The sequence below is a fragment of the Phacochoerus africanus genome, chromosome 10 (genome assembly GCF_016906955.1).
Source record: "Phacochoerus africanus isolate WHEZ1 chromosome 10, ROS_Pafr_v1, whole genome shotgun sequence".
Classification (NCBI taxonomy): Eukaryota; Metazoa; Chordata; class Mammalia; order Artiodactyla; family Suidae; genus Phacochoerus; species Phacochoerus africanus.
In genome coordinates, this window is record NC_062553.1 from 86435800 (window position 1) to 86452820 (window position 17021).

Genomic DNA, 17021 nt, shown 5'->3' on the forward strand with positions numbered 1-17021 from the left:
TGATGTCTGTTAAATGTTTATACAGAATCATGTTGCTGTCGATTTGGAGGAAATTACTGAGGCAGCAAAGCAAGAAGATCAACTGAACTGATCAGGGACCCTTCTAGAGATCCCAGATGAAGCCTGTCTTTCTTTTTTGTCAGTCCCAAATTACCTTGTAAATATTCTATATGAAACACAAAGATTTGAAGCCTGTGGAAGTTCCCGGGCCAACCTGTCTATTTTATAATCCAAGTTGGTAATGAAAATGTGTCTTATTATTTGGTAGAATATTCAGATTTAGCTGTTGCCTTTTCCTGGTGGCACAAAGCTTATGGGGTAGAATTTTACTCAAACTCATTTGCCGGTGAAAAATATGTTGTAACCCAGGTGAACCTTCCTAGGTTTTCTGTGGGAGCTTCCTTGCTGTCTCTGTACTCGTGACCCAGCAGGGCACAGGACTTTCCACCTTGACTTCAGCAAGATCCACATGCTCTGCTTCAGGCACAGAACTTAAAAGAGCCTTTCCTTCTCTTTGCATTCTCTTGCCGAAAGAAAGCAGAAAAAAATTGTTGGGAGACAAAGAATTATTTATAGGTTTTTTAATTTTGTACTTACTTTTTATTCAATTTTTAAAAATTTTTATGGCTGCATTTTATGGAGGAAATGTATTTCACATGACAGTGCTGATGAGGAGGTTGAACTGAACCTGTCTAGACTGCTTACAAGTGGAAAAGAAGAGGGAAGGAAACTCGATTCTAAGTACATAGTCAGCGCTGCTGCAAATAAGCCAGTTATCTAGGGCGGGTCTTGAGATTTTCTTCCTAATGTGCTAAAGAAAAAAAGTCGTCATTCATTTATCCTAGTTTCTAGTTGATGAAAATTCTATTATAAACCACCAAATCTATGTCATCATTTCAAAGCTAAAACAGATGCCCCTCTTTCCTACTTTTTTCCTGGTGTACACCTGCTTCACCCCCCCCCCCCCCACACACACACAGAGTCTCTCTCCCCCTCCCTCTCTCTCTCTTTCTCTCTCTCTCTCTCTCTCAGGCAGATAGGGTTGCAGTTAAGCTGTTTACATCATATCTGTTCAGAATCGAGCCTTTAAAACTTTGAAGTGGTAGGAAGTAAGGGATGCAAAGCCCTGGAGTCTCACTGAGACATTTCGAAGGATTGGTGGTGTTTTGAAAGCTGTCCCTGCATTAAGCTGGTAAAAGGAACCAGTATCATAGTTTGTTTCTGTCCTTTATGGATGATGTGGAAGCTTGGAGCCCTCCCTCTTATAACTCCATAAAATTTTAATGAAAATCAAAGAATTCCTTCTCCACAGGGTTTCTCAGCCTTGGTACTGTTGACTCTTGGGCGGGACTTTGTCAGGGGTGGGGTTGGGCTGTCTGGGTCCCTGCAGAGCAGGATGTACAGCTGAATCCCTGTCCTCTCTCCCCATGAGATGCCCGTGGTACCCTCCACTTGCGACAACCAGAAGTGCCTCTAGATGTTGCCAGATGCCTCCTGGGGGGAAAAAATCAACCCAGTTTATAAGTGCTGATTTAGAAAGACTGGCAAGATGATTCCAGCTCCGGTTTCATTTGTTACAAGCTTTTTTATTTTATTGGAACAGAGTGAAAGACTCTCAACTTGCCTCAATAAAATGCGGGTGGCTCCTACACAATTTTAAAAGTGTTGTGGTCTTTCCTCAGTGCTGCTCAGAGGTTGCTATTGGGCTCTTTGGGTCCTGTTTCTTTTCAGGTGACGATTGTCGAAAAGGCAGACAGCTCCAGCGTGCTCCCCAGTCCATTATCCATCAGCACCAGGAACAGGATGACCTTCCTGTTTGCCAATTTGAGAGACAGAGACTTTCTAGTACAGAGGATCTCTGATTTCCTGCAACAGACCACCTCCAAAATATACTCTGACAAAGAGTTCGCTGGAAGCTACAACAGTTCAGATGATGAGGTCTGTAGAAGGCACCTGTGAGTGTCTTGGTTCGTCTCATTACTCTTCCTCAAGGGTGTTCACCTCCTTGCCCATTTTGTTTCATCATCAAGCTTTGCCCCTGTGCTGAGATGAACCACCTACCCTGATGCCCAGAGCAATAGCTCATTTTTTTTTTCCTGTCTTTTTAGAGTCATACCCATGGCATATGGAAGTTCCCAGACTAGGGGTTGAATTGGAGCAATAGCTGCCGGCCTACACCACAGCACAGCAACGCGCCAGATCCGAGCTGCGTCTTCGACCTACACCACAGCTCATGGCAACGCCGGATCCTTAACCCACTGAGCGAGGCCAGGGATTGAACCCGTAACCTCATGGTTCCTAGTCGGATTCGCTTCCGCTGTGCCACAATGGGAACTCCAGCCATATCTCATTTAAATCTCACGCAGTTTGTAATTGGGATCAGAGAGCTGCACAGAACCTTAGAGATCATCAGGCCTACTAACCCTCTTCTTTCACAGTTGAAGGCATGATTAAGTAATTGGTTCTGGTTGTGTAGCAAGTGACTCTGGTCTATATGAATAACCTTGTTGGGAATGGTTGATCCGTAAATAAAGTCTAAATAAAGTCTCAGTCCTGAAATACAACATCATTATGACTTGATTATGACGCAATACAAACTGTGTCCCTGTTGAGTTAGGCCCTGGACCAACATCCAGGGAAACTGGAGCCCTGAAAGGTAGTGATTAGCTCAAGTGATAGAACAGCTTACTGGCAGCTAAAACATGTTGTACAAATGATGAGCTCTTAAGTAACAACCCTGCCTCTGTCCTCCTGCTCCAAACTTATGTGGGCATTTTTTTTTTTTTTTTTTGTCTTTTAGGGCCTCACTCTTGGCATATGGAGGTTCCCAGGCTAGGGGTCCAATTGGAACTATAGCTGCCAGCCTATGCCACAGCCACAGCAATGCGGGATCTGAGCCGCATCTGCAACCTATAGCACAGCTCACAGCAGTGCCAGATCCTTAACCTGCTGAATGAGGCCAGGGATCGAACCGGTGTTCTCATCGATGCTAGTTGGGTTCATTAACCACTGAGCCATGACGGGAACTCCTATGTGGGCATTTCTGAGGCATCAGAAACTAAAGAGGAGGTGAAGGAGGCGGCCCCATAAGCACTTGATTCAACCACATCATGCTTTACATGCACACTAAGTGGAGAGGCAAATAGCCACCCAGTTTGTCACCAGAATGCATCTAAAATACAGGGGACACCTATTTGGGGCATTGACGCCTGCGGCCCATGACCCCATCTAATGCCGATGCAGGTGCTGGCGTGCTGCCTTTCTCGTGATAAGAAACCTCTTGGGAACCATGCATGGCATGTGTAGCTGGTAGTGTCTGTCCAGAGGATGCTTGTAGAAGTAGGTTCCGGGGTCCAGACTGTTTCAGTGCCTTGTCGCTCTCTGCATTGGCAGGTGTATTCTCGGCCCAGCAGCCTCCTTTCCTCCAGCCCCCAGAGGAGTACCAGCTCCGACGCCGATGGAGAGCGCCAGTTTAACCTCAACGGCAACAGTGTCCCCACGGCCACACAGACCCTGATGACCATGTATCGGCGGCGGTCTCCTGAGGAGTTCAACCCCAAATTGGTGGGTGCCACTCCCTCTTGCTTTCTGTATTACAGTGATAATTACAGATAACTACAGTGATGTTGCAGAGCTTCCTATATTATGGCGATAAAGTTTAAAAAAAATCTTAAGTAACCTCATAAATCTGTCCGTAGATATTTTCCTACAAGTAAAGCAGATTTTTTTTAAATATGTCATTGGCTTTCAGAGTGACTTCTTCGTGTTAGGAGATGAGTGATCGAGGGTCCAGGGGACATTTTATTCTCTTGTTGAAGTCAACCCACAAATAAGTCTGTAATTTCTCTGGCCTATAATTTCTCACTTGAAAAATGTCCACTCAGTTTCCCTTGGAAGTGTGGACATAAAGACCTAAGTAGAATTTGCATTCTGCTGACCCATCTCAGGTAAGTGGAATTCTAACTCTGGCCCAGAAAGGTTCATGACAGAACCGCAGGCTGTGATACATATGTCGAAATAGGAAAGGACTCTGGAAAAATCTGAGTTTTTTGTTCTCATGAATTCCACGCAGAACTTAACAGTCCCGCTCACCAGGGGACATGTTCGGGCCTTCCATCCAACTTCTCCTTTCCATCCTTGAAGTACTTGGGGATGTCGTAATGTTTCATTATCCGTTGCAGGCCAAAGAGTTTTTAAAAGAGCAAGCCTGGAAGATTCATTTTGCTGAGTACGGGCAAGGGATCTGCATGTACCGCACGGAAAAGACCCGGGAGCTCGTGCTGAAGGGCGTGCCAGAGAGCATGCGTGGGGAGCTCTGGTTGCTGCTGTCAGGTACGGCCGAGCTTGCGCTGGGAGCACTGGCCCCAGAGTGTGCGGGATCCCGGGCTGCCCTCCCGCCTTTCTTCATGCACCAGGGTGCTTTCAAATACGCACACCCCAGATTCAGTGCTAAGTCGCTGCTCCTTGCCAAGGTGTTGGAAATCCTTCCATTCCTCTCCCCTCCATAAAATATGGGACACGTAGTCAACAGTCCAGATGTTAAAGCCATCGCCCCTTGAGTCCTCATAACCTCGTCCATTTCTTCACCAACTCTATTTAGGAAGGAACAGAACCCGAAGAAAAAGTATAATTCTTGATTTTTGGAGTCCTTTTTTCCCTCCTCCTGGTGGCATCAGCCTCACTGAGGATGCTGAGGTGTGGCATAGGGTCAGAACAACCACTGGGGTGAGAAGAAGGTAGAAGGAGGGGCATGAGAGAACCTCGTCCTTGATTTCTGCCACCTCCTGAATTTGCTGGTTATCACAGGAGATGAGGAAGAGAGGCCAGAATTGGCCCTAGGACCGGACACCTATCTGGATCATAGTTACACTTCAAGTTGGAGGTGCCAGGAAGGACAGCAGCGGATGTGTCCTGGACCCATGTGGAAGCTGTGTCTATCGTGACTGGTCCACCACCAGGATCGTGCCCAAACATAACGCCGTCAGGTTAAACCTTTGAGCCCTGCCGCAGAAACCAGAGGTCCTTCAGGCTAAGCCCACAGCTCCTTGCTTCAGCCTCAAGCAGCCAGTGTTCCCCAGGGCTTTATTCTGTCACAAACATCAGAGCATTCCTTTGGGTGTCACCTGTCTTTAGTATGTAAATCAGTTGCTCTGCCTGGCTGGGGCCCTGAAGTATAATCATTTTAATCATTTTAAATAGGCTCATGTGAAAATTTTTGTTCAAACCTAGGTGGTCTGACGAACCTAGGTGGTCTGACGCAAGTGCTATTCTCAAAGCCTTTTATTTTAAAAATGACATCAAGTCATTTTTACAAGAAAGACAGAAAAAAAACAAAACTTGTAGCTCTCTCTAAACGTGGCTATAAATGGTAATGGCCTATAATGAGATGTATTAACATCTCAAAAGTAGGAGGATAGAATTCCAAAAAACAATTCGTTTTATCTGTTTCACATAAAACTAGTTTGTTCTGTCCTCATTTATATGTCTTGTTTTTCATTTGCCTCAAGTGGCCCAGCCATTGCTTCTTATGTAGAAACCCAGTTTTGAGTCAGATCATCTGTAATGACTAATCCAGCCCAAGAAGAGGCACACCATCCAGTCTGCTGTCTTCCTTGGGTTTGATGAACTAGTCACCTTGATGACCTGATTCAGATCACTGCCAGAGGAAGCCAAAAAATTCCGTCCTCATCTTCCTTATTCAAATTGGAAGTTCTTTACGGCCACATTTATTTATTTATTGTCTTTTTAGGGCCACACGTGTGGCATATGGAAGTTCTCAGGCTAGGGGCCCAACCGGAGCTGCAGCTGCCAGCCCACACCACAGCTCATGGCCACACCGGATCCTTAACCCACTGATTCAGGCCAGGGATTGAACCTTCGTCCTCATGGATGCCAGTTGGGTTCGTTACTGCTGAGCCACGATGGAACTCCTACAGCCACATTTTAGATGAAAATGAATTTCCTAGTGGGCACGAGGAGAACAGCATACAGCAGTCCACAGCCTTGTGGTTGAAACACGTTTAGGGTTAGACCTGGCATTTTCTTTATCGGTGACAGACTACGTGAGGCCAGAGTGTGACGTGGTCCACACACCACCTCTCTTGGGTAGAGAACGGAGCCCATATTTCCAGCCCGAGCACGAGGGTTGGTCTTCGGGGGGAGGCCAGCCTACCTACAAGGAGAGTTGTCTGGGTCCTGCCCTACTTCCTGTGACTCTCAGGAGCCCTGTACCAGGACCTAGCTCAGGGTACCACTGCAGTGGGGTGCAGGCCAGGTGGCCAGAAATCTTTGCACTTCTCCCTTGAGAAGAGAACAAAAGTCAGTGTTAAGTTGCCATCAAGCAGACTGCCTTTCCAGGGCAAGTGTGAGTGGGAAAGCTGGCTTTCTGGGTGACCATCGGCAGCAAGGACAGGGTCGGCCTTGGGCTCTGATTTCCAATCAGTGAAATACAGATCAGTTTACCCTGTCATTAAACGTGTGTGTATTTAACACATGTACATGTTTAACTATATAATATGTACATATATGTATGTGTATTTTATATGTATATATGGGTGTGTGTATATATATAATTTATACTTACATAAATTATATTTAATTAGATTTAGATACTTGTATCCAGGGTTTTTCTGGCTTCAAGAATCTTTTTTAGGAGTTCCCGTCATGGCGCAGTGGTTAACGAATCCGACTAGGAACCATGAGGTTGCGGGTTCGATCCCTGCCCTTGCTCAGTGGGTTAACGATCCGGCGTTGCCGTGAGCTGTGATGTAGGTTGCAGATGAGGCTCGGATCCCGCGTTGCTATGGCTCTGGCGTAGGCCGGTGGCTACAGCTCCGATTCAACCCCTAGCCTGGGAACCTCCATATGCCGCGGGAGCGGCCCCAAGAAATAGCAACAACAACAAAAACAACAACAACAACAACAAAAGACAAAAAAAAAAGAATCTTTTTTAAGGAGTTCCCATTGTGGCTCAGTGGTGGCGAACCCAAGTAGTGTCCATGAGGATTCAGGTTCGCTCGGTGGATTGAGGATCTGGTGTTGCCATGAGCTGTGGTGTGGGTCTCAGATGCAGCTCGGATCCTGCTTTGCTGTGACTGTGGTGTAGGCTGGTGGGTGCAACTCTGATTAGACCCCTGGCCTGGGAACTTCCATGTGTTGTGGATGTGGCCCTAAAAGACAAAAAAAGGGATCTTTTAAAAATTAGAGTTGATTTACAGTGTGGCACCAATTTCTGCTATACAGCAGAGTGACCCAGTCATACATACATAGATATACACTCTTTTTCTCATATTATCTTCCATCATGTTCTATCGCAAGAGATCGGATATTGTACTCTGTGCTGTATTGGGAAGCGTCAAGAATTTTTTTGTGTGTGTCTTTTTTTGTCTTTTTTTGCTATTTCTTTGGGCCGCTTCTGAGGCATATGGAGGTTCCCAGACTAGGGGTCGAATCGGAGCTGCAGCCACTGGCCTACGCCAGAGCCACAGCAACGCGGGATCCGAGCCGAGTCTTCAACCTACACCACAGCTCACGGCAATGCCAGATCGTTAATCCACTGAGCAAGGGCAGGGACCGAACCCACAACCTCATGGTTCCTAGTAGGATTCGTTAACCACTGCGCCATGACGGGAACTCCGCGTCAAGAATCTTAAAGGCAAATATCTCAAAGCAGTGACCCTCACTCACCTGTGCATCCTCAACCTCCCCCCACCTCCTGCCCGACCCCCTGCCGCCGCCCGAGAGGAGCTCCCCTCCAAGGCAGTGGCTCCTCACTCCTGGAAAGACTCTCCCCGACCCCTGCAATTCTAAAAATCCCTCCACATACCCTGTAACTCGTCCTACTCTTCACTAGGGCTGTTTGAGCCCTTCAAAGCTTAAGCTTCCGCAAGCAGTTTTCAGACTTGTTTTGAGAGGCAGCACCTCCTTTTGCAAGTGAAATCCTGAGGAAAATCCCGATAAGATACTCGCTAGGCTGCCCTGGTTGAAGGGAGGGCTGAGACAGGTGGAGTCTCAGCTCAACTTGCTCTGCTCACCTCCCTGTTCTTCTCTGAGCAGCCTCCCAGGGTTGTCTGTGGAAGTTCCCTAGAACACAGGTGTTAGGTTGGAAACCTCTGCCTTAGGGGTTATTTGTTATTCATTATTATTATTTTTTATTGAAGTATAGCTAATTGACAGTATAGTGTTTCAGGTGTACAAGCATAGCGATTCCGTTATCTTTTTTCTGATTCTTATTCATTATGGGTTATTATAAAATGCTAAGTACAATTCCCTGTGCTATACAGTAAATCCCTGTTGCTTATCTATTTTATATATAGTAGTTTGTATCTATTAATCCCATACTCCTAATTTGTCCCTTTCCCACTCCCCATTTTTGGTAACCAGGAGTTTGTCTTCTATGTCTGTGAGTCTGTTTCTGTTTTGCAGACTCATTTGTTTTTTGTTTTGTTTTGTTTTAGATTTCACATGGAAGAGGTTTCATATAGTATAGGGAGGCTTTTATTTTTTATGTTTTTAATGATTTTTATTTTTTCCATTAGAGTTGGTTTACAGTGTTCTATCAATTTTCTACTGTATAGCAAAGGGACCCAGTCACACATATACATTCTTTTTCTCACATTAACTTCCATCATGTTCCATCACAAGTGACTAGATATAGTTCCCAGTGCTACACAGCAGGCTCTCATTGTATAGAGAGGTTGCTCAATGGCCGACTTACTGTGGAGCTGGAAGAAGGAAGGAGACCAGGAGTGACTTTGCAGTCTGGCCATGATTGTGACACACACATCATCACAGGATTTCATTATCTTACAAGTGTCCTCTGAGAGGAGGGAAGGGGAAGAGGCTGGGTGAGTAAGCTGTGGTTTCGGACTGGGGGTGGGCCTTCAACCCTCTGATGTTGCATCTTTTGTGTATTTCCCAGGTGCCATCAACGAGAAGGCCACGCATCCCGGCTACTATGAAGACCTTGTGGAGAAGTCCATGGGAAAGTATAATCTCGCCACTGAGGAGATTGAGAGGGACCTCCACCGTTCCCTCCCAGAACACCCTGCCTTCCAGAACGAAATGGGCATCGCTGCTCTGAGGAGAGTCTTAACAGCTTACGCTTTTCGAAACCCTAACATAGGGTACTGCCAGGTGAATGTCGCAGTTGCGAGAGACTTTTAAAAAAATGACGCGATGGAGTTCCCATCATGATGCAGCGGTTAACAAATTTAACGAGGAACTATGAGGTTGCAGGTTTGATCCCTGGCCTCACTCAGCGGGTTAAGGATCTGGCATTGTCATGAGCTGTCGTGTATGTAGCTCACAGACACGGCTTGGATCCTGCTTTACTGTGGCTGTGGTGTAGGCCAGCAGCTATAGCTCCGATTTGACCCCTAGCCTGGGAACCTCCATATGCCGTGGGTGCGGCTCTAAAAGAAAAGAAGAGGAAAAAAATGTTGTGTTAGCCAGTAAGCAATGAGAAGAAAGGCTTTATGGTTAAGAGAGCGGTCACTGGACCAGGGTCTCTTGACCTTGGTACTCCTGACATTGTGGACTGGATAATTCTTTGTATGGGGCTGTCCTATGCTTTGTCACATGTTTAATAACATTCCTGTTTAATGACGTGTTTAATAGCATCTACTCACTAAATGCCAGTAGCACCCTCAATTGTGACAGCTAAAATGTCCTTAGTCATTGCCAGATGTTCCCTGGGGAGCAAATTCTCCCTGGGTTGAGAACCACTGTACTAAGCAGAGGAGCCGGGGAGCAAGAGTGCCCTTCTAGATCCACCACCGCCTGGTGACCTAGCTGGTCATGAGCATGCCTGTGCTCCAGGTCTTTATGGCTGGGTTCTGGGTCCCCCAGTGCTCTTACTTCACTTGTCCTGGGCAATTAATGTCTCTGAGGATGTAGCTTTTATATGCTATGGTTATATTTTAATGCACATTAAAATAAATGCTTGATCCAGTATAAAAAATATTGCCCATATGCCAATTAAAAGTATCTCTTGTACTACTATAGATACCACAATGGGAAAGCACTAAGAGATTGTCCTTAGATTTAAAGGTCACATGTTTGGCAAGGTCTTCCCTGACCATCTAGCTAAAAGCTAAAGCAGGCTTTATTCCCCTGCCCACTCGAGTGAATGGGCACAGGCACACACCGCCCCCCCCCCCAACGCGCACACAGCATAGGTGCGCACATGCATGCACACACACACAGAGCACAGTTCTCTCTGTGCCGCATTATTTTATCTTTCTGATAGCACTTAGTCTAAATACACCAACAAATTGATTAACCAACCTTTACGTCTTCATTCTCTCTTTTTGACCCCAGAATTTATGCCTGCAGGACTTGTCACCACTGTAACCCCCCTTTCTCCCAATAACTAGTCCAGAGCCTGTTACCAAGTAGACTCTCAAAAGAACTTACCTTGACTAAATGACTAAGGATCTAAGCTTGACTATGGTTATGTTCGAGGCAGGCTAATTCTCAAGTGGAATTTTAATAACGATTTGGGAACATACTGAGTAAAGCTTACAAGAAAGAGCCTGTAATAGACCCAGATTCCTTTTTTGACATTTATATTGTAGAAGTCTGACGAACACTTACTGGTTTTGAGGAGATCAAAAGAAATACAGGAGTGAGTTGGCTTCTAATATAATAGAGTTCATATTTATCTTTTGATCTTCCTCTTTTTAATTGAGAGGACTATTAAAGTAGTTGAGCCTTGAGTGGTTATGAGCTAGCTGATAATATCTTTTAATAAAGGGGGTTACTTTAGAATTAAATCCCTGTGACTTATCACTGCCAACCTTCGCCAGATGGAAATAATGGGCAAGGGCTCCAACTGTGAAAGGTTTCATTGTTCCCCGAGGAGAGCCTCAAGCCATGTGTACTTGGTTGTAGAAACAATTATGGAAGATGAAAAAGGCCATGTATACCTCACCGAATTAAGGATTAAAAACACTGAGATTTTAGCAGGTTAAAACTTTGTTCTTTGGACAGAGTTTTTGTATGAGGGTTTGCGTGCATGAGGGGCTCGGTGAGTGTTTTTTTTCACGGAGGCCCTTAACAGTGAACAGGCTCCAGGACTATGGGTTTTTACATTTTTGAAAGAGTTGAAAGGAAAACAAAACTCTGAAGAATAGGTGACTGTACCTTGCAAAGCCTTTAAATATGTATTATCTTTTTTTTTTTTTTTTAAGGGAAAAGGTTTGCTGGCCCCTGTGAGACTCTCTCAGTCATTTTTTCTTAGGTTAACAAAATCGCTTATACGTTAAAACGTGTTTGTGGTATTTAAAATGTATTTGACGACGTTCTCTGTCATTCCCTTAGGCCATGAACATTGTCACATCAGTGCTGCTGCTTTATGCCAAAGAGGAGGAAGCTTTCTGGCTGCTGGTGGCTCTGTGTGAACGCATGCTTCCTGATTACTACAACACCAGGGTGGTCGGTATGTGGGACGCAGTTAACATTTTAACCCTTATCGCATCAGGAAGATGTTTCTAGAGACAAGACCCCAGCCGGACCCCCATTTCCAGTCACCATTAGGCAAAAGAGTATCCAACTACTCCAGTTTTCCAAGATGGGAATGAAAGGGCTTGAATGAACATAGATTATACCCAGAGGAGTCCCACGGAGCCTCTCCCGTGGAAAGAATACACATGATCCACTGTTTTAGAAAATCTTTGTGGCTGTCATTCCGTGGCATGTGAGGGCCACACCAGGCACACAGGTCATCAATCCAAAGAGGTTTAACAGTTCTTTCTTGAAAAGCATGGAATCTGTGGAAAGCATTGAAAGAATACTTTTTTGAAAGTATTCAAAAAAGGAGTGGGCAGAATGGCATAGAAAAAATATATCCCAAGCTAAATTTCTAAGGTGTTTTTTCAGACATTGATTTTTTTTTTTTTTGTCACATGCATGGCATGTGGAAGTTCCCAGGCTAGGGGTTGAGTCAGAGCTGTAGCTACCAGCCTACACCACAGCCATAGCAACACCAGATCCTTAACCCACTGAATGAGGCCAGGGATTGAACTCGCATCCCCATGGATACTAGGCGGGTTCGTTAACCACTGAGCCAGAGTAGGAACTCCAGAAGGTGAACGTTTAAACAAATTATTAAGGTTATTCCTTATAATCCCCTCGAGCATTAGATATTCATTTTAGCTGTACAATCTTTGTGTTGCTAGTATAGCAAAAGACATGCTTTATGCTTTTTTCTGTGTTCTATCTTCATTTCTAAATTTTTGCACACTAATTTGAATCCTTGAAAATACTCTCCAGAAATGTCAGGAAGTTGACTGTGAATGCTTTTATGTGGGAAAAACAATCATTTAAAAAACGATTCCTGGAATTCCTGATGTGATACAGTGGGCTAAGAATCTGACTACAGCAGCTTGGGTTGCTCTGGAGGTGTGGATTTGATCCCCAGCCTGGCACAGTGGATTAAAGGATCCAGCATTGCCACAGCCACAGTGTAGGTTGTAGCTGCAGCTCAGATTCAGTCCCTGGCCTGGGAACTTCTATGTGCCACGAATGCGGTTTAAAAAAGAAAAAAGAAAGAAGGGAATGATTCCTTGATGCATGGGGACCATGCTTCCAGAAAGCTGTTTTGTTTGGGGCAGGGGGGGGGAGGTGGTTGTCTTTTTTTTTTTTTTTTTTAAAGAGCTTGCCAGGAAATGTGGCGCCTTAGACATTTCATGCCTAGCCAAACATTGTGTTGCCAACACAATAAATAATTGCGCATCAGGAACATTTTGTCAGCTGCCTCTTTTCGACTGCCCTTAAAGATGCCATGTTATTGCTCTTTTATGGAAAAGGAGTAGGAGAAGAAGACCCCAGAAAGAGAAGATGTAGCTGGAATTTATGTGGGGACTTGGCTGTGCTGACAGCATAGGAACTGGGGTTCTGTCTGGGCAGCCGTGGTGACCTACATCACTCTCATCACGTCGCTGCGTTGGGCTCACTGGTGAGAAGGTGCAGTTGGTTCACCCCTGGACTTTTGTGTCTCCCCCCCCCCCTCCCCCGCTGCAGGTGCCCTGGTGGACCAGGGTGTCTTCGAGGAACTTGCCCGGGACTATGTCCCGCAGCTGTACGACTGCATGCAGGACCTGGGCGTGATCTCCACCATCTCCCTGTCCTGGTTCCTCACGCTCTTCCTCAGCGTCATGCCCTTTGAGAGTGCGGTTGTCGTGGTCGACTGTTTCTTCTATGAAGGAATCAAAGTGATATTCCAGTTGGCCTGGCTGTGCTGGACGCCAATGTGGACAAACTTTTGAACTGCAAGGACGACGGGGAGGCCATGACCGTTTTGGGAAGGTATTTCTCAATTTGGAAAAGCACTTCTGGGCTTTCTTCTCTGTGCTTGCCATCTTTCTCTCTTCTTGGTTCCATGAGTCTTTTTTTTTTTTTTCTTTTTTCTCTCTTTTAGGGCCGTGGCTGCAGCATATGGAGGTTCCCAGGCCAGCGGTCGAATTGGAGCTGTAGCCACTGGCCTACACCACAGCCACAGCAATGTGGGATCCTAGCCAAGTAAGTCTGTGACCTACACCACAGCTCATGGCAACACCAGATGCTTATTAACCCATTGAGCGAGGCCAGGGACCGAACCTGTGTCCTCATGGATGCTAGTCAGATTCATTTCCACTGAGCCACAACAAGAACTTCGGTTCCACGAGTTGCAATTGGCTTGATGGTAATCATAGTGCCTACTTCTCTCTGTGGCCAAGGATTTCTTTCCATATGTTTTGTCTTTGGAAGTGAAGTGAATTTCATTCTCTTTCTAAGGAAATTCTAGGTTTTTTGTTTTTTGGTTTTTTTTTTTGGCTGTACCCATGGCACATGGAAACACCCAGGGATGGAGCCTGAGCCACAACGGTGACAATGCTGGACCTTTAACCTGCTGAGCCATGAGGGAACTCCAGGAAAATCTAGGCTTTTGTTTTAGTACACAGGGTTTGCAGGAAATGGGTGAACACCTGTAATGGGAGAATTCCAGATTCACCTCCCAGTGACTCCTGCTTCATTTTCTCTTCCAGGTATTTGGACAGCGTGACCAACAAAGACAGTACGCTGCCCCCCATCCCTCACCTCCACTCCCTGCTCAGCGATGACGTGGAGCCCTATCCTGAGGTCGACATCTTCAGACTCATCAGAACGTCCTATGAGGTAGGTCTTGTTCCCTGCCTGAGAGTTAGAGCCCTGAGTGCTCGGAGGGGCTTGGCTGGATGTGTTACCTCCACTTGCATTGCTGACCCGTGGCCGTACCTGCTTCCTTTTGCCTTCTGAGCACTAGTTGCCAGAAAAGGCAGCTACCGGGCAGCCAACAGCTTCGAGCTCCAGAGATGGACACTGAAGGGTCCAACACTATGGAGCAAATGAACAACCAGCTCTGGTCCCCTGGTTCTTTGCTTTGCTCACCCTGAAGCCTCACCAAGTAGTGGCTCATATGCAGCTCTGGCTGAAGTGGGGCTGTTGAAAGCAGGCATGGGGAGGTTGACTTGCACAAATCAGTTCCCCTCCTAGGCTCATGCCGAGTCCTTCGGGCTTCTGGGAAGTAGACAAGCCGATCCTCAGTCAGAGACACACAGAGTACTCTTACCACCTTAGAGAGGGACCAGGGTCCTAGGATTCCTCTGAAATTGTCTGGGCCTGGGTGGGAGAGGGTGCCTCCCGGTCCTTGATGACTCCAGATCTGGTCCTGAATCCCACAGCAGAGCTCGTTGTGAGTCTAGGGGTGAAGGACCTGTACCTGATAGCACGTGGAGTTTGTGGAGCCCCCAGAACTCAGTACCCATTAACACCTCATGGTTATTTTATTTTATTTTATTTTGTCTTTGGGGGCCACATCTGCGGCAGATGGAGGTTCCCAGGCTAGGGGTCAAATTGGAGCTATAGCTACTGGCCTACACCACAGCCACAGCAACATGAGATCCAAGCCGCGTCTGTGATCTACACCACAGCACAAGGCAACACCAGATCCTTAACCCACTGAGCGAGGCCAGGGATCTAACCTGAGCCCTCATGAATCCTAGTCAGATTCATTACTGCTGAGCCACGAAGGGAACTCCCTCCTTGTTTTTTCTGAACATTAAGAAAGACCATGAATATTCCGCTGAGCACACTATACCCTCCCCGCATGTTTTGGGATCATGTGGCTGGTGATTGTCAGCATTCCAACCAGCAACAGCCTGGCTCAGGGAGAAATGATGAGGGTCGTGCTGAGGTCAGAAAAATCTTGAGAATCAAAAATTTGGTGCTTTTAAAAAATGAATATGGCTCCAGGAACCTTCTCAGAAATGTGTGTCCTTAACTCATAATGGGAGAAAGACCAGTAATTTACCATTTGAAAAAATTTTCATCGACACTCCGTAGATAACAACAACAAAACATTTTAGGTATGTTTTAGAACCATAAAAGTAATGCATGGTTATTATAAGAAATGTAGAAACTGGGAGTTCCCTTCATGGTGCAGTGGAAATGAATCTGACTAGGAACCATGAGGTTGTGGGTTCGATCCCTGGCCTTGCTCAGTGGGTTAAGGATGTGGTGTTGCCATGAGCTGTGGTGTAGGTCGCAGATGTGGCTTGGATCCAGCATTGCTGTGGCTGTGGTGTAGGCCGGCAGCTGTAGCTCTGATTAGACCCCTAGCCTGGGAACCTCCATCTGCTGCAGGTGTGGCCCTAAAAAGACCAAAATAATAATAATAATAATAATAAATAAATAAAATAAAATGTTTCTATTAAAAAGTACTTTGTAACATTCCACTTTTCACTTAAAATATATCAGGAGCACTTGCTGATGTGTAATACATCGTTTGCAGCATTTCATAGATTTTTAATGTTCTGCTTTCATGAAGTGCTAGAATTTATTTAGCTGGTCCATTTTTGTTGGACATTTACTTTGGTTGCTTCCAAGTTTTTTGTACCATATGGCAACCTTGTATCATATTATTATGTCTCTCTATAAAAGTATGGCATTATATATGTATGATGTTATATATTATAGGATAAACTGGTACAAATAGTACATCTCTGATTTTTTTTTCTTAAAGTCCATAGATTTTCAGTAGTAGGTCAAAAAGTATGAACTATTTCTGGAGTTCCCGTTGTGGCTCAGTGGGTTAAGAACCCAACTAGTATCCATGAGGATGTGGGCTCGGTCCCTGGCCCTCGCTCAGTGAGTTAAGGATTCAGTGTTGCCACGAGCTATGTTGTAGGTCACAGATGTGGCTTGGACCCCGTGTTGCTGTGGCTGTGGTGTAGGCTGGCGGCTACAGCTCCGATTCGACCCCTAGCCTCCATATGCCAAGGGTGTGGCCCTAAAAAGAAAAAGGAAAAAAAAGAAGTATGAACTATTTCCAAGCTCCTGGCACACACCGTCCAATTTCTGTAAAAATGGTCCCAGTGGATATTGGGAGAGTAAGGACTGTTTCACATCACTCTCTCCAAAACTTGTTATTATCCCCATGTGTTTTTTTAACAAATCCTCCCCCCCCCCAGGGCTTTTCGATAGTTCTCCATCAGAAATTTTGAGTGATTATTTTTTTCCAGAGAAAGAGCCCATGTGATTGAAGGTAATAGTTATTATCGTGGCTGTGGGTTGTTTTTCTAAAGGCATCCCCTGAAACCTTTACTGTGAAGAGCATTCTAGACCCAAGTAATAAAGCTTGGTATGTGGAAACTCAGCTTTGATCTTGACAGCAGATAAGCTGAGGTCTTGCTGAGCCCAGCACTTGGCCCATTTTTAATGGAAAAGCACGGAGAGTGGAGATACCACCAGGGCTGGTTTCTGTTTCCATCCTGGTCCCCAGTGGTGGCTGCCAAACATCCTATCACAGGACACAGCAGTGGTTTCCTTCCTCTGCCTGTGAAGGCAGCCCCGTTGATTTATACCAAGGCCTCCACTACCTGGCCTTCCAATGCACAATGACTGATTCTTTGTTTTCTTTTCTTGGCTTGGTGTCACTGCCCTGCTCCTAAGTTTCCAGGGCCTCCCCCACACCCTATAGGTCATCCTAAAGAAAACACCCC

At 45.7% G+C, this 17021-nt stretch overlaps 1 protein-coding gene across 1 annotated transcript in view; it reads left to right on the forward strand.

The window, feature by feature from the left end:
* The window catches only part of TBC1D9 (TBC1 domain family member 9), a 116066-nt gene that overhangs the window by 78137 nt on the left and 20908 nt on the right, over positions 1-17021 (forward strand). Inside the window, 8 exon segments of the mRNA XM_047799681.1 lie at positions 1732-1938; positions 3394-3564; positions 4182-4332; positions 8921-9135; positions 11323-11440; positions 13024-13224; positions 13227-13308; positions 14028-14157. Coding sequence (XP_047655637.1) covers positions 1732-1938; positions 3394-3564; positions 4182-4332; positions 8921-9135; positions 11323-11440; positions 13024-13224; positions 13227-13308; positions 14028-14157 — 1275 coding nt within the window.